The sequence below is a fragment of the Hermetia illucens genome, chromosome 1, assembly GCF_905115235.1.
Source record: "Hermetia illucens chromosome 1, iHerIll2.2.curated.20191125, whole genome shotgun sequence".
NCBI classification, from domain to species: Eukaryota; Metazoa; Arthropoda; class Insecta; order Diptera; family Stratiomyidae; genus Hermetia; species Hermetia illucens.
The window spans coordinates 89,545,928-89,570,411 of NC_051849.1; the positions used below are offsets into that span (position 1 = coordinate 89,545,928).

General features: G+C 41.9%; 1 protein-coding gene across 2 annotated transcripts in view; it reads right to left on the bottom strand.

Annotated features, from left to right (window-relative positions):
- LOC119661353 (potassium voltage-gated channel subfamily H member 2) overlaps positions 1 to 24,484 on the bottom strand; it is a 766,305-nt gene that overhangs the window by 100,135 nt on the left and 641,686 nt on the right. The window contains exon 15 of one of the 2 annotated variants that reach the window (XM_038070660.1): positions 5,952 to 5,972. The exons of the other annotated variant lie outside the window; for it this stretch is intronic. Within the exon in view, the coding sequence (XP_037926588.1) occupies positions 5,952 to 5,972 (21 nt within the window). The remainder of the gene's footprint in view (positions 1 to 5,951; positions 5,973 to 24,484) is intronic. 2 annotated transcript variants of the gene reach the window in all.

Genomic DNA, 24,484 nt, shown 5'->3' on the forward strand with positions numbered 1-24,484 from the left:
ATAATCATTGCCGGCGACCTTAATGGTCATGTGGGTGAAAAGGCAGACGGTAACAGGTGCCATGGGGGAAAGGGGTTCGGAGCGCGCAATGAAGGTGGCGAGCGTATAATCGATTTTGCGGACACCCATGACCTTGTACTTATGAATACATGGTTCATCAAACGATTGTCTCATCTTCCCACATTTTATAGTGGGAACAATAAAACGCAAATCGACTAAATTCTCATAAGACGCCAACATTTTACCACTGTTACTGATTGCAAAGTCGTTCCCTATGAGACCATCGCACCTCAACATCGGCCGTTGATTGCCGTCCTGCGAATTAAGCCACCGATAAAACAGCGTGAGGAACGCACTGGCCCGCCGCGCATTAAATGGTGGCGATTTGGTGACAAGAAAGAAGAAACGGTCTCACTCATACGATTGCCAACCATTACGAATGTGGAAGAATCATGGAACCAAATGAAAGACACGATCCACAAAGCGGCCTCTGCAACCCTCGGGATCACCAAGCCGGGTAAGCGGTACATCAACCGAGATACTTGGCTTTGGAATGATGATGTTGAAATGAAGGCCCGTGAAAAGAAACGCCTCCACCACAAATTTCTCGATAAAACGCCTGCTAATTGGCAAATTTATAAGAATGCCAACCGAGAAGCAAAGAAAGCGGTCGCTGTCACCCGAGCGAACCATTTCAAAAATCTTTACGATAAACTGGACACTCGGCATGGCGAGAGAAATCTGTATCGACTTGCTAAAAGCCGTGATGAACGCACACAGGATATCGAACACTTCTGTTGTGTTAATGACAAGAACGATACTTTGCTTACCAACCGTCGAGCCGCAACGGATAGATGGCGAGAATACGTCGAGCAGATTTCAACTGAAGAATTTGCTCATCCTCCACTTCCACCATCATTGCCGACATTTGGAGCAGTTCCACCTGTCAGCGCAACTGGTGCTCAGAGGTGGCGGTGAGGAAGATGGGGCGGCAACCCTATCGGCCAAACCAAAACCAAGTGGTCGAGGAGAACCTCCATAGTGGTGGCACCGGGAGACGATGTAATTACTTTGGTTTGCCGGCCGTGATTCAGTAGGCGAATGTTCCAAAGACCTAATTAGGGCGATCAGATCCGAGTCTGCACGGGGACTCATCTGAAGTGATAAATTGGTCACGAAACCTTACCAGGGGTATACTGGTACCATGGGAACCGGGAAAGCCCCTGGACTCACATACTTCGGGTGAACTCCTGTTGTATGTGAGGACAGCTCGGTTATTTGCGGTTGGCCCCCCTAGTGGGAGTTTCATGGTGGTTGTGGTTGTGCTCAAGCGAGAAGAGACATTCGGGCCTCGACGTGGTGTTGCGTATCAACACGGGTGCCGTACTCCATAGTTCGGTAGAGATTTAGGTAATTCTTGCATCCACCAGTATGAATGCTAAGCCATGCACTTGGTATAGACTGGTACCGTTGTGACTTGTCTCAGCGGGGCTCTGATTATGGTCACAAAATCAATCCGTGTCTGAAGAGGACCGTAGGATTAAGTCTCACGACAGGTGCCTACGTAAAACACTATGGGCTTCACTGTCAGCGCAACTGAAGTCGAGGAAACAATAAAACAAATGAAATCGGGGAAAGCAAAAGGACCTGACGACATCGCATCTGAGCTCTGGAAAGCGAAGAGCTGGGACCCAGAACTGTGGCTCAGTGAATTCTTACCCGGGTTATTCAGGAAGGAAGAACACCATCTGACTGGCAAGAAAGTACCACTGTTCCAATATGGAAAAAGAAAGGTTACCCAGCAGAATGTTCAAATTACCGTCCGATCCGGTTACTTTTCCATACCATGAAGATTTTTGAACGCATTCTTGACAACCGTATTCGCGAAATCGTTGAAATAACCATGAATCAAGCCGGATTTGTCAAGAACTGCGAAACTACTGACGCAATACATGCTGCGCAGTCACTCAGGGAGAAACACCGTGAGAAGCATCGCCCTCTTTACATTGCCTTTCTGGATCTAGAGAAAGCGTTTGTCCGTGTAGCACACGAACTCATCTGGTATGCTTTACGACAACACTTCGTGCCAGAAGAACTCGCGCTGGGTTCAATTGCTCTACCACGATACGAAAAGTAAAGTTCGAAGTATGGCGAGTGTATCAAAACCGCTTCGTGTCTCTGTTGGTGTTCATGAAGGAAGTGCCCTCTTACCACTTCTCTTTGTCCTTGTTATGGACACCGTCACACGGGATATCCAACGTCCAGCGCCCTACACACTGCTTTATGTAGATGATGTTTTCCTAGCATCTGATAGCAAAAATGATTTCGAGCAACTTGTTCAAAAATGGAATGATCGCCTCATGCAACACGGTCTCAGATTGAAACAAAACTGAATTTTTGACGACCGATCCCCATGAAACAGGCATAATCACTGTCAGCGGCAGTGATCTGCCCAGAACTGAGCGATTTAAATACTTCGGGTCAACGCTATCAGCCAATGGAGAACTGCGTTATGAAATTGCTTCACGCATTAACGCAACCTGAATGAAGTGGCGTTCCACCACTGGTGTTTTTTGTGATCAACGGATCAATGAACGTCTCAAATCTAAAATTTACCGCAATGTCGTCCGTCCAGTCGCTCTCTATGGTTCTGAGTGTTGGCCGACCATAAAAGACAATGAACGGCGTCTTGCGGTAATGGAGACGAAGATGCTACGTTGGACTAGTGGCGTCATACGTTTAGATCACATCCGAAATGAGGATATCCGCGATCGTTATGGGGTTGCACCGATCGTGGAAAAGTTGCAAGAGAGACGTCTTCGATGGTATGGTCACGCAATTCGTGCAAACGAGAATTCACTGCCAAGATTGGTCTGAACATCGAATTCGATGGTAAACGACCAAAAGGCAGACCTAAGCAACGGTGGCTTGATACGCTGGATGGGGATTTGAAAGCCTCAAGATTGCACCCAGATCAGGCATTCGATAGAGCCAAATGGCGAAGCCGATCACGACGAGCCGACCCCGCTTGAGAACGGGACAAAGGCTGAAGAAAAAAAAAATAATTTAAATTTGCGCAATAAACAATACTAGCAAAAAAGCAAAAACACCTTTAATTATTGCAGATTGCAGATTTCTACTGCCTTCAGGCATATATGGTACAGAAATCTTTTGAATTTTAAGTAGCTTTTGTTTCTTTGACTAGTACAATTGTACATTTCCTTTCAGCACGCCCTTCGCAATGCGGTACTTCTTGCACTCTGCTCGAAGCTCTATAGAGTTATGATAGGTCATTGCATTCATCGTAGTTATCATAGTCACCTATATTTGCAGTTTCCTTTTGGCACGTATCTAGCTAACTGCTTGATCCCATCCAAAAATACAGATATATTAGTCAAGCGTTTTCCAGTTCTAGTTGACATTGACAATTACATCACAGAAATGGCTCCTGATGCATTGGTGCCTTTGCGAGCAGTCGCAGTTACGACTCGCAAGTAAAGGCAAGCAATCGCGAGATGGTGGATTATTTTGAGGTCGATTTTAACAAATCTTTTTTGCCACATTTTTAGAAGGCAACTCTTAAATTTACTGTTGATCGTGAAGTTCCAATCCGGACGGACGGTGGCTATTAACTGGTCAGTAGGGCTAAAGTTCAAACAGCGCAGAATATGACTAACATAATTTGATTGAATTCCAAACAATTCTTCCTACTAGGAAAAAATCTCAAAGAAGTACGTGAAAAAGGCCTTCTAATATGGTTTCCCCTCTTAAATCAATTGGTAGACTTACTTTACTTGCCCTTTGCAGGGAAGTACCTCACACATTGAGTGACAGCAGTGTAGTCCCCGATATAAAGGTTCATTAATTCAAATTATTCGGTAATTCCACTTTTGTCTTTTAGGAAATAAATTGATTTTATATTGAAAGACGGCATTATTATTCATTACTCTCGATCTTACCTTGAACGACGACAACTTTATTTTTTACCATGGTATTTTTTACAAAGGTAATCATTTATCTTAGGTAGGGATTGGATTAAATGGAAGGGGCTGTAGGAACCATAATTCCTCTTGTTTTCCCACAGGGGGCCCTAAAAGCCTTTCCGACGTATGGGTGCACGGATGGTGCACAATCATCCCCCTTCCAATTGCTACGAGATGAGTCGAAAGTGGCTCCCGGGAGCAGCCAGAGGGCAATTACTCTTGTGGAATACCGGCCCCGTCTTCAAGTCTGACCCCCAGTAACGGATGTATGTGCAACTGTCCCACGGCGGCTAAAAGGAGGGCGGAAGGTTACGAAGAGACAGGCACTCTTCCTGGTACAGGAATACGCCTGTATCGGGGAAGCCGGGCGGCAGGCAGAGGTCAACTTGCACGAACTGGAGGATCGGTAAAGGATTAAGCAATTGGAGTACCGGCAACGAACGAAGGAAGGAGCAGTGAGACCCAGTGATAGAGAAATGACTGAAATAGAGGATATTCCCTATTAAAATCAGATTTGATATCTATTATAAATTTTCCCAGGCGCGGAATAAGGTTGACCGACAACCATAAGAACCCAACAAAATACAACGATTTGCAAAGAGGCTAAACAAACATGAAAAAAAAAATTGTAAGAACTCACACCGTCGTGGAGTAGCGTATAGACATTCGAAGAATCATTTATTGCCTTCGTTTGATAGTGTGTAACCGTAAAAGCTGTACCTGTTCTGGAGGTAACTGACGTTTCGATAGCAACTTAGATCAGAAAAAGGAGTAAAGTAGAGTATGCGAGCAGTAAATTGTTAAAACGTTATAATGCAAGTGTTATGTTCCACAAAGTACCCAAGGTCATTTGGCAGAAATATGTAGGTAAACTATCATCCAAAACACTTTTGTTACTGATAACTTTAGCAGAGTAATACCACTTTTTGAAGTTGAAATTTACTTTAAATAATTTACTGATTTTTTGAGAAGGAGAAATCACATTGACTTTTACTTTCTTAGAAAAATTCTCGTCTGTTAATGAAATAAACATTCATGGTAGATATTTTTTTTAAAAGATTCCAATCATCCAAAGTCAATTTTAACCAAAAAGGAGATTTAAGCAAATTTTAATTCAACTTCCATTTGAGCTGATTCTTCTTTACGGGGCTTAAGGGGGGACGTTGTATGAGCTACTGCTGACAATAAGTCTTGTATAAGATCCTGTTAACAGTGTAAATACATCGTTTGGAGGCGGTTGCTGGGATTTTTCTATCAGTTTTTAGGATTAATTCCTGAAATATATTTTTACTTACTCTAAAAATAATGCTTTCTCGGAATTGAATGAATTGAAGAGATTCGCCTGAATATAATGCGAACGTACAAACGTGTTTATTTATCCGAAATATAGAAATGAAAGTAAATTCCTGGGAGAATGATAGTCGAGCTTAGCCAATAAAATCCTTTCATTAATAATGCTGATGAAAAATTGTCAAAATATGTAAAGTGTTTATACTAACTTGTACTGTACTGGTTACTATTGCATAAAAAACAAACGCCCTAGTAGAAGCTTGACTCCTTCTAATCGAAATCAGTTCTAAACTATATATTTAAAAACAACTAAACTAATTAAACGAGTAGCGTTGGTTTCCAACAAAATATACGTAAATATCTAGACATTAACAAAAATGTGTATCGAAACACTGAAAGAAGCGGCGGTGAGGAAAAGCACCCCTGAAAACTCTAGACTTGCTCTTGTAGCGTGTATTTTATGTAAACATCTGTGTAAGTTTAATTGAACAATAAAAAAAAATCATTTTTGTTGTGTTGAACATCACAAACGGCCATTCTGGAAAGGCTTGTGTACGGAGTGTTCAAGTCTCTTTGTGTGCTTTGCTTTTTCAAAATCATAGTCAGAGTGACGTGGCCTTTCAACTACATATACATGAGCAGACTTATACATTATTTCGTTCGGTCTTTAGGAAATACCTCATCTTTGTCCAAGCCAAGCTGTAAAATATTTTTTGGTTTTCAGTTAATTCGGCTCGTTCCAAATTATCACTAAAAATATTTACACTAAATTTTTTTCACTTACATCTAACATTTGATAAATTCTAAGTCCATGTTTTCATTTGTAATTTGTTGATTTTTAGACAAACAATTTTCAGGACAAATTATAAGGAGATATTTTATTTTCATAATAAAATTTGCGAGTGCATTTCCATTAGCATAATTTCATTTGTTAATTTTAAAAATTCGAAACAAATAAATTCACATGTGTCTTTTTGTGTGTGTATGAAATGGGGGAGACGTGTAAACCCTAACACTCAGACCGTAGTGGTCCATTGTACTCAACCCCAGCCCTCTAGCAAAATATCCCAAATTCGTTTGTGAATCGCTGTAGCTGGAGTATATCAGCACAAAAAATTTGATATATATGTATTCAAAACGATCATGCCATCATTATTAGCCCAGTACCACTTTATTACTTGCAGCGATACAATCCCAGCCACCATCAGAGAACACGTTCGACTTGATGTCATCGCGGAAATTGGTGACCAAAAGTCAATGGGGACACCGCGCTGCACTGCAGACCATAGTTTTAATACTCACCGAAGCACACATCTTAATTGTCCAGCTGAAGTCTCCGCTGAGGTTCGGGACGAATTCCAAAGAATGTGTATAGAATTTTCGGAAATGGATCCTTTGCATAGACCCGATATTCCCAGACTCCATGCATTTCAGCAACTCCGAGAATTCTACCTCAGATCAATGATGAGATTGTATCTCAATTGTGTGCTGTTATGTCGCTGCTGCATTGCAATGTATTGTGGTGCAGTTGCGGCTGTTAAATTGCACGGTCGGAAGATTCGCCTCATTAGTATGAGTGACCGAAAATATCCACCACTGAAAATTCATCTGGAACGCCCGCGTGACTCACTAAGGCAGGACATTAATAGGCTGACTCATATTTGCTCTGGTAATACCAGCAAACGGGTGAATAAAGCTCAAAGGGTTTACCGGAACTATGCCATCCCTAGTGAGAAATTCTGGACACACTAAATCAAAACTTTCGTCGATTGTGACGGCAAGGCAAAAGTTACTCCAGACGTGTCCAGAATACAATGTACACGGACCAGCGGAGTTTTCTTAGATCACTCGACGAATACCAACAAACCTGCCAGACAGTGCACCTTCCGGTAACTGAAGCGAAAGAAGATTGGGGTGGACTTTGGGGTTATTCGCCCAGCATGCTGAGTGGATTACCGCGAAGGCACCCACCATGTCACTCAGTCGGGCATGAATTTTGCGAATGTTACGGAAGAGGAGATTCGACGAGCCAGAAACAGCTCGAAAAACTGAGGGGGTTCTGGTCTGGATCGGGTGCAGAATTTCTTGTATAAAAAATTTACTAGTATACATGGTCAATTCGCACATAGCATAAATCAGATAAGTCGCCCGGAGGAATATCCACCTTTCCTCACTCCGGAATTACATTCCTGCAGGACTCTGCAGATACAAGACCGATTACTTGTTTACCAACCCCCAAAAAATTTAATTATCAACGGAAGGGTCAATGCACACCTCGAGACCAACAACATTCTGCGGAGGAGCAGAAAGGCTGCCGAGTTGGATCAAGACGTTGCAAAGGACAACTCATCATCGACTCGGTATTTGCAGGACAGGCAACTAGAAGCCGAAATCTCTTTAGTTGCTCTATTGATTACGCCAAGGGTTTCGACAGCATTCCGCACACCGGGCTAATCGATGTCCTACGTTTGTATCGCATTGATCCAAAACTAATAAAGTTGGTGTACTAGCTTATAAGTGCGTTTATTTGAGGGTGCCAACGCCTCAGAATCTATCCATATATGAAGGAGCATCTTCCAAGGGGATTCGTTGAGTTCCCTTTGGTTTTACATGGCACTGAACCCCCCTTGCATGCTACTGAATGATGCTAGAGGTCCTTGCAATCAAATATGACCTACGTGCTAAGCGCGAGCTGACACACTTGATGCACGTAGATAAAATCAAGTTGTATGTTGATGCTGATGACCAGCTTAGAAGTCTGTGCCGAATAGCAGACATGTTCAGCCGTGACATTCGGATGGAATTAGGAATAGACAAGTGTCCAATCGAAGTCATCCACAAAAGTTATCATGAGCCACATGCCAGACACAGCACTGGTTACCTCCGCATCTAAGCTATGGCGGACAAAGACTTCTACAAATAACTTGGAATCCTGCAAGAAACCCGCGTTTGTGAAGGATGCTCTGCAGTCAGAATTCGTGCTAAGCTAGTGCGGAAATCGTACCTCTCACGAAAGAATAAGATGAATGTATTCGCATTGAATGTATTCGCTATCCCTTCACTGGCTTATGCATTCGGAATACTGCCTTGGACGAAGACCGATTTGGAAAACGCCCAGCGGCGAACATGGGCTACTATGTTCAAATTCCAAACGCATCAACGAAACTTTGTTGTGGAGCGGATGAACATGCCTCTTTTCATCGAAGGCAGAAGTGTTGTTGACTTGGCGGCACAACATTACCTCCAAGTTGACTCGCTGCACGCTTGAACAAGCAACAAAGAACAGGTGAGTCCTTTGCATGCAACTGTCCGTAAGGCAGATTGTGGCTGACTCCACTTAACTTGAAGGATCGATCGTTTAATCCCATGGGTGGAGTGAAGTCAGACCGTGAGCGGATCAAAAAATGGAAGTCGAAAGAAATGCATGGTAAACACGTGAATTGTCTTTGGCAGCTATTTATCGATTTGCATTTGTCTAATAGATGGCTGTGTGATAAGGAGCTTTTTGCCAAGTCAGAGGGAATGCATGGTTGTCACCTGAGCTTATGAAAAACTCGTAATGGAAGAGCGGGTGGAGAATGACCAGTGCAGAATGTGTATTTCGACGTTAGAGACGTTGAACTATCTCCGTGATATTTGGCTGTACTGTAATGGTACCGATGCAATACATGAACAGGCATAATGCTATATGTAAGGTGATTCACTAAAATCATGGGCTAATCATGAGAACATGTTTCGTTTATCGGTATGAGCCGCAAGCGGTACACGATAGTTCTCCTTGCAGCATGTGTTGGCACCAACAAGTTCTAACTGATCGCCACATACCAAACAACAAGCCTGACAGGCTTTTAATTGACAAGGCGGGACGATCCGCATATATTATTGATGTTGCTATCCGCCATAAAAACAAAATTGAACAGAAATGCGTAGAGATGAAGGTGAATTATAAGCCACCGGCTTAGGAAATCAAAGAAATTTGACGTCTCGAGTGGGTGGTTGTAGTTACCATCAGATTGCCCTCATGGATTCCTTTAATGTTCTGGAACTCTCGCACAGTCTGGCTCAGACCAGGGTGAAGTACACCATTCTGCATACGTACTCAATGTTGCGGGGAGTTCTCGACGGATTCGCCCATTAACCTACCAACGGCCACCCCACTACAGGAGCCCTTTTGTTTTTAAGCAGCTAGGATAATCCGAGCTTAAATGTTTGGCTTTGTGTGCTAGTGTTTGGTAAAATCCGGCGTCCTCCCCTTATATCAAATGTTAAATGCCTTTGGAAAGTACTAATCGAAACTTTTCTTTGAATACCCGACCAGACTGCATTCGGTACAAATAAAAGTTAGAGCCCGCTTGCGTATCTGGGGACCTTCTTTTAACTCAACGCAGAACGATGTTACTCACTGCATGAAAAGGAATTCACAGTTCCAAACTCTCCACCATATTTTGTATCAATGGGAGTGACCGTTTCTATGAAAGTGGCAGTGATAGACAAGTAAACATATAGAACACAGATTTTAATAAGGTTTCGTTTTATACAAAAACTTAAAAATGCTGGCGGCCCGTAATGGATGTTATGTATATCCCCAGAAAAATTCAAGAAAAGTGACAAAATTTTTGAATTCTGAGTAAATAAAGTCGATAAGATATGTAAGTATGATAGATTGAGTCGCCTAATGTAGTGCGTGATGTAGTGAGTTTTGTTGTAACTTGTGTGGGAATAAATATCATAATAACAATACCCATTGATAATTGCCAACATTGTGCATCCCAATTTGCATTTGAAGAAACAGATCTCGGGGCAAATGCGTAGATGACCAGGCAAGATGGAGCGCAAAACCTGGGAATCCGCTCTGCTAAGAAGACCTATTTCCATCTCAATCGCTGGCAGTTTTTTCTTAGTGAAAACTGTAGACAAAGATGGTGAAGATGAGTCTGAGCCTGGGCTTACAAACTGATCAAAATTTGTCAACTGTTCCTTTACGTTGCGACTTGAGCAGGTATGAGAAACATTCACGAAAAACTAACCTCGGAGTGGGCTCGCAATCATTGTTGACTTTTTAGAATCGACAGTACTCAATTTAGTACTTTTTGAAGTTCATCAGTACCTTGGAACTTTTTCTCATTTATTAGTACTTTTTTAACGAAATTATATTTGATAATATCAAGTTCTGTTAAATGAGAAACGGCCGAAAAATTGAACTGATAATGTTTCACTGCCTTTGGTCACTTCGTGAAATAAACCCAAATTTTAGTCGCAGAAACATAGTAGCGGTTATGGTGAACGCATTCCATTACATCATAAAATTATAGTGGACAGAAAATAAGTTGGACTTAAGTGCAACGATACACTGCGGAAGCTGGTAGTTCAAAAATAACCCAGTTTACACAAAAGTCTGTTCAATGTCCCATGATATTGGAATATGTCACCACATTCACGCCTGGTAGTTGTCTGCATAGAAGAAAAAGTATATTTTTGCCACATTGTTACATGGTACTAAAACACATTGCCACATGGTACTAAAAGTACCATAACTTTCCGACAACGCTGCTGAAAATACAACGAAGGTAAAGAAAAAAACCAAACGAATTTCACATTCCCTCTAGCAACGTATGCCCCCTATACTTATTAAGCTGCTGAGAAGTGGTTTGATACACTATTCAAATCTGTTATAGGGACAATATTGTGTTATAAGAGATACGCTGGGCAGAGACTGTTTTCAAGATAAGAACGATTCTACTATAGATTGTAGTAGTCATCCAGTAAACTATATGATGTGATTAGATTTTGTTCTTTCTTCCTTTAGTTGTTGGTCAGTCAAAAACGAAACCTGCTGTAATCATTAGCAAATGCTTAAGGACCCCGTGCTCCCGAATAGAATTTCGCAATATAAGTTCCACTGACGTTTACATCCCTACCAGCCACTCGACATATACAAGCCATATGACACCACCAACTTCCAGTGTTACGCGAAATAGTTGGAAGTACCTGATTTTCATGAAAAAGATCTTTGAACAACCAAATTGATCACATACTAATCAAACGCTCTCAGCCTTGATGATTCTTACTACGTAGCACGTAATACATCCATATATTATGTGAGAGTATCCATTTTCGGGTGATATTGACATTCATAGTCTTCAATTTTCAAAGAAGCAACAAATTTGAGGTATTATAACTTTGTTAGTAATAGTGCGATTTCCATCAAACTTGGTAAGATCATGCTCTCTATTATAGCCTGACAGACAGACAGACAGACGGACAGACAGACAGACAGAGAATCTCCTGCCCGTCGGCGACAGTTCGCACGAGGTGAAACTGTCGCGGAATGGCAAGAGAAGTGGGACGAGTCAGAAAAAGGCCGTTGGACTCATAAAATCATATGGGATATCCGGAAATGGATCGAACGACCTCACGGCGAAGTAGGTTTCGACCTAACTCAATTCTTGAGCGGACACGGAGGCTATCGAGCATATCTGTATCGATTTGGGCGTGATGATTCGCCATATTGCCCACAGCGTGCAAACATTCCAGAGGACGCAGAACACGTCTTTTTTCACTGACCCAGATTCGAAACCCAAAGGGCTACATTAGAAGCTACAACCGGGGAGCACTTTACACCCGAAAATATCATGGAGCTTATGGTGAAAGTCAAGGAAAAAGTTATTACAGCCATCGGAAAGAAGCTTAGGCAGGAGGAAGTCATCCGAAAGAATGAACGCGAGAGGAACACGAATGTTGACATGAGCGCAGAATAAATTCTGATCCAGCCCCGCGACGTAATACCAAATGGGAGTCCCGCGGGGAGAGTGGAAGGAGAAGGAGGTGGTTCTAGTGGGTAAGAGTCCCACATAACCGTGTGGCAGGAGCCTGCGGTAGCTTTTGAAGCTTTCCACCTTCCATCGGAAAAAAAAAAGACAGACAGTAAACCGATCTAAATAAGGTTTTGTGTTTACACTTAAAAAGTCGGAACGACTGATTGGATGATGATTGCAAGCTACGAGTGAAATATAAGAATTCGAAATGCCGAGCAATACAGCCATTTCACAGACCTGTACGCACTAAGCGGTCTAGCACGCAGCCAGCCAGTGAATGTGGGTAAAAAATGAAAAAGGAAAAATTTCATTTGCTGGCCTTGGAACTCAGCACAATCCAGGATTATGCGAGAGTGGTCTGTTTAGAATTTTTCCACATTGAGCTTCTGTAAAGCAAATAGATGTCCAGGGAAGCCAGAGACTCGAATTTGTTAATCTATCCACCTGACCTACGCCATCGCTCCATCTTAGGCAGCGTCTTCTTTTTCTACCATAGATATTGCCCATATACACTTTTCGGGCTGGATGATCCTCATCCATACGGATTAAGTGACCGCCCATCGTAACCTATTGAGCCGGATTTTATCCACAACCGGACGGTCATGATATCGCTCACAGATTTCGTCATTGTGTAGGCTACGGAATCGTCCATCCTCATGTAGGGGGCCAAAAATTCTTCGGAGGATTCTTCTCTCGAACACGGCCAAGAGTTCGCAATTTTTCTTGCTAAGAACCCAAGTTTCCGAGGAATACATGATGACTGGCAAGATCATTGCCACAGTAAGAGCTTTGACCCTATGGTGAAACATTTCGAGCGGAACAGTTTTTGTAAGCTGAAACAGGCTCTGTTGGCTGACAACTACCGTGTGCAGATTTCATCATCGTAGCTGTTATCGGTTGTGATTTTCGATCCTAGATAAGAGAAATTATCAACGGTCTCAAAGTTGTATTCTCCTATCTTTATTCTTCCCGTTTGACCAGTGCGGTTTCATGTTGTTGGTTGGTTCGTCTTCGGTGCTGACATTGCCACTATATATTTTGTCTTGGTTTCATTGATGTGCAGCCCAAGATCTCGCGCCGCCTACTCGATCTGAATGAAGGCAGTTTCTACGTCTCGGGTCGTTCTTACCATGATGTCGATATCGTCAGCATAGGCCAGTAGTTGGGTGAACTTAAAGACGTTCGTACCTCTTGCATTTACCTCAGCATGACGGATCACTTTCTCGAGGGCCAGGTTAAAGAGGACGCATGATAGGGCATCGCCTTGTCGTAGACCGTTGTTGATGTCGAATGGCCTTGAGAGCGATCCTGCTGCTTTTATTTAGCCTAGCACATTGGTCAGGGTCAGCCTAGTCAACCTTATCAATTTCGTCAGGATACCGAATTCTCTCATGGCCGTGTACAGTTTTCCCCTGGCTATGTTATCATAGGCGGCTTTACAGTCGATGAATAGATGGTGCAACTGGTGCCCATATTCCAACAGTTTTTCCATCGCTTGCCACACAGAGAATATCTGATCTGTTGGTGATTTGCCTGGAGTGGTATGGGCCAATGATGTTCTGGGCGTATGGGGCTATCCGGCCTAGCAAGATAGTGGAGAATATCTTATAGATGGTACTCAGCAACATGATACCTCTATAATTGCTGCACTGTGTGATATCTCCCTTTTTATGTATGAGACAGCTAATGCTTCGTTACCAGTCGTCAGGCATTGATTCGCTGTCCCATACCACATTGATGAACCACTTGGTGTAACTGGTCGCCTCCGTATTTAACCAATTCGGCTATAATTCCATCGATGAATTGCACGGGCTGTTTCTCCTAAACTTGGTGGTGGCAGTATTTGTCCGTCGTCTTCAGTTGGCGGGACCTCCAACTTGCCGATGTTTTGCTTGTTCAGTAGCTCATCAGAGTACTCAACCCAACGCTCCAATATGCCCATTCTGTCGAAAATCAGATTTCCCTCTTTGTCTCAGCAGGATGAGCATCGAGGTGTATAAGGCTTCATCCTGCTGACTTGTTGGTGAAACTTACGCGCCTGGTGCGGTTGCTCCCTGCACTTTTCTAGTTGACAGACTTGTTAGTTCTCCCAGGCTTCCTTTTTCCGTCTGTGAACTCGCTTCTCCGATCGACGGAGTTCATGATAAGTCTCTGCGTTGTTTGAGAATGCAACATTACTCGGTATGCTAGTTTACATTCATCGTCGAACTAGCCGTTCCGACTCCTTTTGCGGCTGGGGCCAAGTATGTTTGTCAGAGAGGATTCTAGGTGGTGAAAAAGGTAGAGTAAAAAAATCTGTTCATTAACAGTAAGCATTTTTTAGATGGCGATAATGTATGAGCATCCATTTTATTTGTGAATCGAATGTGCATCATTCGGAAATCTTGCCGCTCTATTTACGTGGGTGGGCAATCGCCAGTCATTTCAACCGGTCTGACGGGCAGCCGCGGTACCGCATTTGGCGGTTAGCTAAGAGTGTGTATGAGCTTTTCTGCTGGAATTTTGCAAAGCGCAAATTTTTTTCGATGATGGTATCGTGGTTTCCTAGAATGCTGACTCGCACGAAAATTACAACACACAAGCTTGATATTCTGGTGTTAAGCGAGGTATGATGGTGGAACTTTGGGGAGCTCTACCCCCTACCATGCTGGCATTGTGTTGGCTTGCTGCAGGAGGTTGGTATTCCAGCGCTATAGATTGGATATTCTGATTTTAAGTGAGATAGGAAGGTGGAACTCTGAGAAGCACTTATCCTGCCCCAGGGGCATTAGCGGTTGTGTTCTGGCAAATCAGCCGAAAGTAAGGGTGAATCTGGTGCTGGATTAACACTTACCGCTGTGCTAGACATTCTTCTGTTCTTAGAACCGTTCCAGAATACTAACTACGAAATTTCAGTGTAGGATGAGGAGCATCGTGATAGTACAGTGTTACGCACCAACGGAGTCATCCGATGCAGGGGGAAGAGGCTTTCTATAAGCAACTCAATGCAACTCAGGAGAAACTTCCCAACGGTGAAATTACGATTGTGATGGGTAATCTATGTTACACGGCCTTTGGGATAATAATAACAGGCGAAAAGGTATTGGGCTTTCTACCGTGTTATCATTTGTAACACACTGTTTCAGGGTAGAGTCTGCAATCTAGTCAGATCGACCACAACGCAATAGATATAGGATTTGCTACCTGAATTTGCGAAACACAACTGACTGACAACTCCCTGGAGCGAGATGGTCGCCTTCAATCAAAATGGAAATTAGCATCAGTTCACTCAAGCGGGGGAAGTCTTGCGGAACTGTTCATCGCAGCTTCAACTGGAGGAGTATTTGCGTGTTCTCAGCAATCGTAAAAATGAGCTTCGAGGTACAATTTCTGCCCAATTTGAAGTTCAAAGCGCAGTCCGGCAAGGTTACATTCTGTCACCAATACTATTCCTTTTTGCTAGGTTCTTCATGTAGAGTGGATCATCGTATACTCTTCTTACATAAGAAATGCATATAACTCTTCTTATCTGAAGCGCCAGATTCCAGGTTTCCAACTTGTTTCTTCTGTGGCTTTTCCCTGTTTCGAGAAGGGTTTGTGAAATTGTTGTTGTGACCACTACCATCAGCAAAGCACAAAAATTATACAGAAAATAGTTTGTCAATCATTAAGTTACCCCGCTTGGTATGTTTGTCTCGAATTAAAAGTTAGGTACGCATAGAGTTATAAAGTGATAGTAAAGTCAAGGACGAAATCGCCAACAATTATTGGCTTTTATAAAATCACTAAAAAGTTTTGGTTTTCATTTAGTTTTAAGGGGAAGTGTGTCAGATACATTGCACATAATTTACCAAAAAAATTCGTATCATTTCTAATGTATTAAATTAGAAAACATTCCTAATATTGGAAATCTATTCCTAGCCGTAATGCCCTCACACCGTATTATCAAATTTCAAGAAGTAAAGTAAGGGAAAGGGATCTTTATTATTATGAATTGTACGGCACGTAAATTGCCAATAAACGTTATCCAGTTTCTTCTTCATATGTCTCTGATTAGGTTTGAATATATCATACGAGTATCTTCTTAGTCTTCTTAGTCTCAAGAAATTCGATCCCAAAGTAATATATTTGTTGCTGTTAGTAAAGAAAAGTCTGAGCTAACAAAACCTTCAGGATAACGAGTATATTTTTGCAATTATATTCCATAGCAACGATGCAAATCATACTATATTACTATATTGTAGGGTTATTATACAACTGCCAGGAGCAAGTTTCATGTGAGTGTATGCGTATGCCTCCATTTACGTATGAAAAAATGTGTGGAAAGTGCGTGACGAATAAAGATGATGTCGTCTCTGGGAAACACAATCAATTTGTTTGCTTGGGTACACCCCACGGTCGTCTCACATTAAAGTTTTATCACTCGAAAGATTTTCCCAACATTAGGAGGTTCTGCTACGATTCCATTCTATTCTCGAATTCTCCATATTCTATGAAGTAAAAATATTCTCCCTTTCTATAGACTATCCAACCCTTTTAAAACGGAAAGCAAAATTTCAAGTATGAAGCCGATGCCTCCTATTAAGATATAGGTTAACATTTGTACATACGACTAGTGCCTATTGACCTAAGATTTAGAAAGAAGTTGAAAAAATTCGACATGAAAAGAGCAATTCAACTCACTCTATGGCTTCGCGTTGTTGACATTCTTATTCTATATTTTTGCAGAAAATAGATTCATTGACTGGCAATGACAAAAGTCTGGAAGGCGATGGACCACTGACCCGCTCTTATTCCTAGGAAGGACCTTATCAAGTAGTGTCTGGTTCAATTGAATTTGTGGAAGAGGTTTCATAGGACAAAGACATCAGGCTGGAAAATATTGGAAATGTCTGTGAGGATTGATTCGGAGTCTAATCACATCCGATAGAGAAGGTTCTAGGCGTTATTTTCAATATTCTTTCATATGGTTGAATATACATATATGTCCATATCAAAGTTCCCTTGAGAGAGGTATAGGATAACATTATTCAACAATGTTTTAGTTTTATGGTCAGCATAAATTGTAGGTGCTTAACTTCAACTTAACAGATTGGCTGTAAAGTCCTCTTAAATTTAAGCAGACAAGGACACTGGAAAGACTTTGTCGGGCTGTTTGTATTTTTTCAAACATAGATCTTTCTTCAGTTGTACAAACCCAATGTTATATGTATGCATTATAATGTCTTTTGTAAGAGCTAAATATGTTAACTAGGTAATACATTATTTTTTATGGTTAAAGATATGATAATTCGGGAAGTGTTAACATTATTTGACTTGAATTTACCCCTCAGTGTTGCATTCCATCTGGATCCTAGATAAATACAAAACATTTTCCAATTAATTTCACTGGGGAGAGAGCAACTACGAATTCAAGCAGAAAAACGATTTTGTAATCCTCCTCATTAATGGTGGCACACTATAAGATCCCCAATGGTACCGACCAAGTTCTAATTTATGTATGCTGAATTCGCAGGAAACGTTATTTAAATTTACGGAACCAAATGAGGTTTTTTCAACCACAATGAACTGAGCTGAGAGGGTTTAACTATTACGTGCAAAGACAAATTGTGGAAATGGGATGGCCACAATAGAGAGTTAAATTCAAGTACAGTAAATTCTCGTTTATTCATGAGAGAACTAGGTTCTCTGCGCTTCTCACCAATTTTCTTTTTTAGAATGCGAGCTACACTTATATCGGAGATTGGGTTTGGTTTATCCTTTGCCAGCTGCTCCATAGCTAAAGATGCATGACTCGAAATTTAGTATAACACTTTCTAAGCCGTGCCTGTATCAATTGAGGATTAAGAGAACTCCCGCTTTAGGGTATAAGTTTAAAAGGAGTATCTGCCCCAGATGAGATCAGATATTTGAAAGCGAATAGTAAGCACCAAGATATCGCAAACAAAAAAACTGATTGAAACCTCAAAATACCGAAGTGTCTTAAACAATGTCTGCAAATTTTTTGGTACACAACTTCAACTGAAAGAAGGATTTCACCCGGACTCGCAAATTTTTCGAGAGCGCGGGATAGAAATTCCATTGAAAAAAGAGATAATAATGGATCCTTGTTAATATTCACTCTTGATCCGAATAATTTTCACTTAAGGCCCAGATTTCTTCTCTACGGCTCTAGGTTCCTGACCATATGATATATTTTCTCTCAACATTTTCCGTTGTCTTGCGCCACATAACGACACGCGTTTCGGCAATCCGGGGGTAGTGCATTTCGTCGTACGGCAGAACCAGCTATGGAATTGAAGCCCATCTCCAATATCCAATATCTAATACCGCTTTAGCTCTCTAATCTACATTTTGATGGGTATCTAGCGAATTGAGAAGCCCCTCCAAAATTATGGCCACTATTATAAATGAATAAATTGAGAACATTAACTTTGTTCGAGTTTATTTTAAGTCCAACTCCGTTTGCCGTCTTTTGGGAATCTAGAGCCATTCAGTCAAAATTTGTGATTTGTGGAGGTGGAGGTGAAGGAGGATCAAGCAGACGTCATCAACGTAGTCAAGAGAAAGATAGATAGATGAAGAAAGATGACATTGGTGTTAATGTGGTTGGTGCATGAGGATCCAGAGTGGAAACCGGCTTCTCTCTGTCGATCAAGCTTCCGAGGTGTTCCACCATGCGTGTTAGAATGATCTTACGTAATTCCTTCGTGACAGCAGGAACCATGGAAATACCCGTCCAGTTGTCATATTCAAGATGATTGGTCTTTCCGAATCTGATCAATCGTCTCCTTCTTTTACTCAGTGTGAAGTAACAATTTTTTAGAGACTGCAAAGGTTGCAAGGAAAGTGTTCCGCGGGGAAACCAGCAAGGCTGACGGTCCTATTAAGATGTGGCAAGTTTTTCCGCAACAGAGACAAAGGCGGTTTGACAGCGACCCAGTGTCGATCAATTTTCTCATGCGGGCTGTTTAAAGTTTACATCGTTTGCCTAATGAGAAAGGACTTCCTGCATTCAACTCCCGTGGATGAAAGGGTGGACGATGTTCTGTCCTCTGCAAACAGATGCAAATGACCACTATAATATAATATCTTTGGAGGCCGATTTTAATACCTCTTTTGTTGCGCTCATTCTAAATTGAGGTGCGAAATCCACTGTTGATAGCGACATAGTAGATCTAACTAGATGTTCATAGAAGGTCATCGAGACTATGCAACTTCATCACATGCCGGAGCATTTAACATTTCGAGGAGGAAAATTCGACATCACAACGAGATAAAACGCTATTTTGTTGAAAGGTAACCATATATATTTGTCTGTTTTGATTATTTTGAAACTTTCCTCTACAGTATATATATGTTCTTTCATTATTTTAATTTGTAAATTTTGATCGGATCTTGATAATGAAGGTTTGTAAGTAATATTTATAGGCACTCAAAGGACGCATATTACCACTGTATGGTATGCAAGGCTGACCGACGATACCGTGTTAAATATTGTCTTGTATGTGTTGAAGTATCACTATAACTCTTCTACCAATTTCTATCCCCACCTTTGCGGTGTGACTGGTGCGTGCAAACTGCACCATAAAACAGAATCCCATTGGATTGGTCTTCAAAATTGCGGGTTGAGCAATATGCTAACACTTTTATGAGGAAAATAGCCTCGGACCGAATTCAATCAACGAAAAATGGTTTAATTTTTTAGCCCTTGGAACGTTTAAATATCGAATAGAACTGAAGATCTCTGCGAACTTCTCCATGAGATTTCAGAATATAATATCAACATTCTAGCGGTTTAAGAAACGGAATGACTGAGATAAAAGTTCATCAAGATATATTCGCACACAATGTTCACAATCGGAAAATAAGCCTAAATTCGGAAAAAAATTCACCGACCTTAAGTCGATAAATCAACAATTGTGCCCAATGCTTATCAAAATATAATTTTTTCACTGATAGCCAAGAGTTTGTGTCCTTTGTGTAGATCTGCACACACCAGTCAATTGTAAGAAAAATGACGAGCAAGCCAATGCTAGTTGCAACAATTGACTTAGATCACACACGGCTAACTACAGAAACTGCCCAGTCTAAGAATTCCCGCAACAAATATCACTCCCAGCGGCTCATCTGCAGTTGAAGGCTCCAAAGACAAGACTGTCCCACCCCACAATCTGGAAAAATTTTTACTTACACTGTCTCAAACAATGAACCAATTTATGGTCTTATTTATTTATTTATTTATTTATTTAATGAGGACAATACACAGAAAGCAAATTTCTTATTACATGTTGTCCTCAGAGGGAGGAGCAAGTAAATGGCATATTTTGCGCTTAAAGCTAGAGAGGGACAAAGAGTCAAATGAACCAAGCTGTAGGGCATTGTAGGACCGGCAAAACCTCGGGATCGGAGAGTGAAAGTAAATCTCGAGCTCGGCGAAGGGCACATCAAAAATGTCCGCATTACGTGTGTCATGAGACGAGGCGATACGGAGAGTAATATCCGAGTTGGCGGAGCAGTCCATCAAACCATTGCAGAGTTTGAAAAGAGTACACATATCAAGGAAAATACGGCGTTGCTGTAGGGAGGGGTGATTGAGGGTGCGGAGTCGTGACGCGGATGCGGTAGGGGGACCAGACTACACAGCAATATTCAAGGATGTTTTTGACAAGGGAATTGAAGAGTGTTAAGGAGGGCTGGATTGAGGTAAAGTCGGACGAGCAACGTAGGATAAAACCAGACATTTTGGAAGCTCTATTGATGATGTCAACGAAGTGGGAATTGAAACGAAGTTTATCGTCGAATATTACACCCAGGTCTTTGAAGGAGGTCAGTAGTGAAAGGGGTTGACCACTGAGAGAATAAGAAAAGGATGATGGTGAGGGTTTCAGGGAATAGCGCACCCAGTGGCATTTGTTGACATTCAGTGTTAGCTTGTTGACCGAACACCAACGGGCTAAATTATCAAGGTTGGATTGTAAGAGAGCACAGTCCAATGGAGACGAAACAGAGGCAAACAATTTAAGGTCGTCTGCGTAAAGCAAATACGGACAGGTGAGGATGGAGGCGAGGTCATTGATAAAAAACAGGAAGAGTAGCGGGCCAAGTATAGAGCCTTGGGGAACACCAGAAGAAGGAGAGAAGGAACGAGATGAGTGACCATGAAAAGAAACTTTGCAGGAACGGTATGAGAGATAGGAGGAAAGCCAGGAGATGACTGAGGGAGGGAACTCTAGCGAAGAAAGTTTAGAGAGGAGAATGTTATGGTGAACGGTGTCAAAGGCTTTGGAGAAATCAGTATAAACAGCATGTACCTCCTGTCGTGAATTCATGATCTATGTTTCACGAAACCATGCTGCTCTTTAACAATGAGGTGGCCGAAGTGCGCGATCAACCAGTCGTTGACGTATCTTTCTAGGATTTTGGAGCAAGAGGAGAGAAGGGAAATGGGGCGGTAGTTCACAGCAAGGGAAGGGTCTCCGCTCTTGAGGATAGGAATGATAAGGGCCTCTTTCCAGAGACGGGAAAAGTAGCATTCGTCTAGACTTTTGTTGTAGATTATACACAGGGGGAGGGAAATGTGTTTTCTACAGTTAAGGAGGAAGAGATTAGGATGCAAGTCTTGATGCAAAGCATGATGCGCAGTCAGATCCAGATCTTACAACAAATTAGGAAGTTCAAAATATGTTGCTGGAATGCAAACGGCATTAGTCAGCATGAACTGGAAATAGGATACTTTTTGTTTGACAACTCAACTCACATATCCGATGCTCATTTCATCCACAAAATAACTTTCAAATTGATGGGTTTTATTCTAGGAAATTAAGCATCCAGAAGGCCCATTATGCTACTGGAATACTTATCGGATTCCACATTGAGCGCATCCGCTAGAAGATATCTGCAGACCTTCGAACAATTTCATTCTGAATCCAGGAATGAACCAACGAGTTCACCGTCTCTGCAATCTACTGTCCTCCAGAGGTTACGCTGACATCTAAAATATTCGAATAATTTTCCAACTCTCTGGGGACAGTTTTATTGTCTATAGGGGCTTACATAAATGCTAAGCACACTTATTGACAATCCACACTAATCACTCCTGAAGAAAGGCATTTGTGAGACGCGCTAGTTGCTGTTCGGACCAGACACTGTGGATCAAAATTGTCTATGGGAAGGGTACCTAGAAATTAAACCGAACATGAAAAAAGAGAGAACAGCCAAAGTTACTTTGCAGAGCTTTGGAAACGCAGTACCGCCGGTATGTTAGGAGTGAGTAAGCGGGTTGATGGCCGTCGAGTATATCGAGTGCAGTATATCACCTTAGCTATAGTAGCATCAAATGTTACAAGCGCCTGGGAGAGAATAGAACTGTCTCCATTGACGGATCCGTTCAGAAGAAGTTTGATTCTTCGAAGATTCCCTCCGTATGCGGTTGAATGCATTTACCTCCAATGGGAAAATTGTAGTACGGGGATACGAAAAGAAAGCCGTGAAACTCGTAACAGTGGAAAAAAATCATACGCTGACATTCTCAGGATAGTGAGGAGAAAGAAAAGAAAAGTTAAATTTGAGCTAACTGTGTAACTGTGGACAATTTTTTGAGCCATATTGGAAAGTTTTTGCGGCAGAAAGCCAACGTAAGGGCTGACAAATTGACATATCCCTGAATGATACAGTGTAGGAAAAGCCACCCAGATCACCCAGTATGAAACATGCAATGCTATTATCCACAGAAGGGAACTACTCCTCAGTAGGCATCTCAACTACTACTAGAATAATGAAATTGGTACATTGCCACATGATTCCGGGGAATTAGACTTTAGCAGACACTAAGGCAAAAACTCGGTTGCGACGACCAACAGAAGGAACATAGACTTCAAATTGTTGTGCGAAGATGTTGATATAAATCCTAGGGGTGGGCCTAAAGGGTGGTAATGAAAAGGAGCAAAGGATGAACCGTCCGCGCCACCTAACAGGAATTGTTGCCACTCTGAGCAGCGGAATGTAGACGGTGGTCTTGGTTAACAAGCGCATGATGCGCCCAGTTACCCAGGGAGTAAATGGCAGAACTGGTATCAATAAGTCCTCAGGTTTCGATGGCATCCCTAATAGTGGTTTGAGGCTCGCGCTGAAAACTAGGTGCGACCGATTACAATGACACCGACAGGGTCAACGTTAGTATCAGTTCCTTGCACAGAGCTGAATGCCGGCTAGCTTCCAAAATTAACGATCGCAGCTTGATGATAATGAAAACCAAGGTATTTTCTATGAGCAGTAGAATAGCTCACTCCTGTCGGACACATCATCGCGGAGTGGAGAGAGAAAGGTTTTCAATGGCATGATCATATCGTCTGTTAGAATGATAACTCACTTGCTAGGATTGGCCTGAACTAAAGTCAATAAAAAACAATTCAAAGAACAACTGGAACAGTAATGAGGTAAAATGATTAGGGTCCTTCATTCTGCAATGGGAGAAGTCCTTACTAGATTATTAAGTTAAAGATTGGTAAATCCACTTACATTTGTTTAAAATATACCCTGGTATAAAATGTCTCAACTACTAGGTTTTCAATTTTTTTAATTTCATTCTAAGCCAATAGATTTAAAACAACAATGGAAAGCAGCAAAGATAGATACCAGTGTTTGTTAGAAGCGATTCATATTCCAGAAAAACTATGATTTTTTATTGAGAATGATACTTGAAAGTAAGCACAACGCTGGGAATTCCGTATAATATATATGGAAATGCGAGAAAAATAAGTATCTCAATTTACCCTGTAAATTTGACTTCGCGCAAGAACAGCTTTAAGTAGTCATCTATCCATCTTCTTTTTCTTCAACCTTTGTCCTGTTCACAAGCGGGGTCGGCTTGCCGTGATCGGCTTCACCATTTGGCTCTACCGAATGCCTGATCTGGGTGCAATCTCGAGGCTTTCAAATCCCCATCTAGCGTATCAAGCCACCGATGTTGAGGTCTGCCTTTTGGTCTTTTACCATCGACTTCGATGTTCAGACCAATCTTGGCAGTGAATTCTCGTTGCCACGAATTGCGTGACCATACCATCCAAGACGCCTCTCTCGCAACTTTTCCACGATCGGTGCAACCCCATAACGATCGCGGATATCCACATTTCGGATGTGATCTAAACGTGTGACGCCACTAGTCCAACGTAGCACCTTGGTCTCCATTACTGCAAGACGCCGTTCATTGTCTCTTATAGTCGGCCAACACTCAGAACCATAGAGAGCGACTGGACGGACGACATTGCGGTAAATTTTAGATTTGAGACGTTCGTTGATACGTCTATCACAAAGAACACCAGTTGTGGAACGCCACTTCATCCAGGCTGCGTTAATGCGTGAAGCAATTTCACAACACAGTTCTTCATTGGCTGATAGCGTTGACCCCAGGTATTT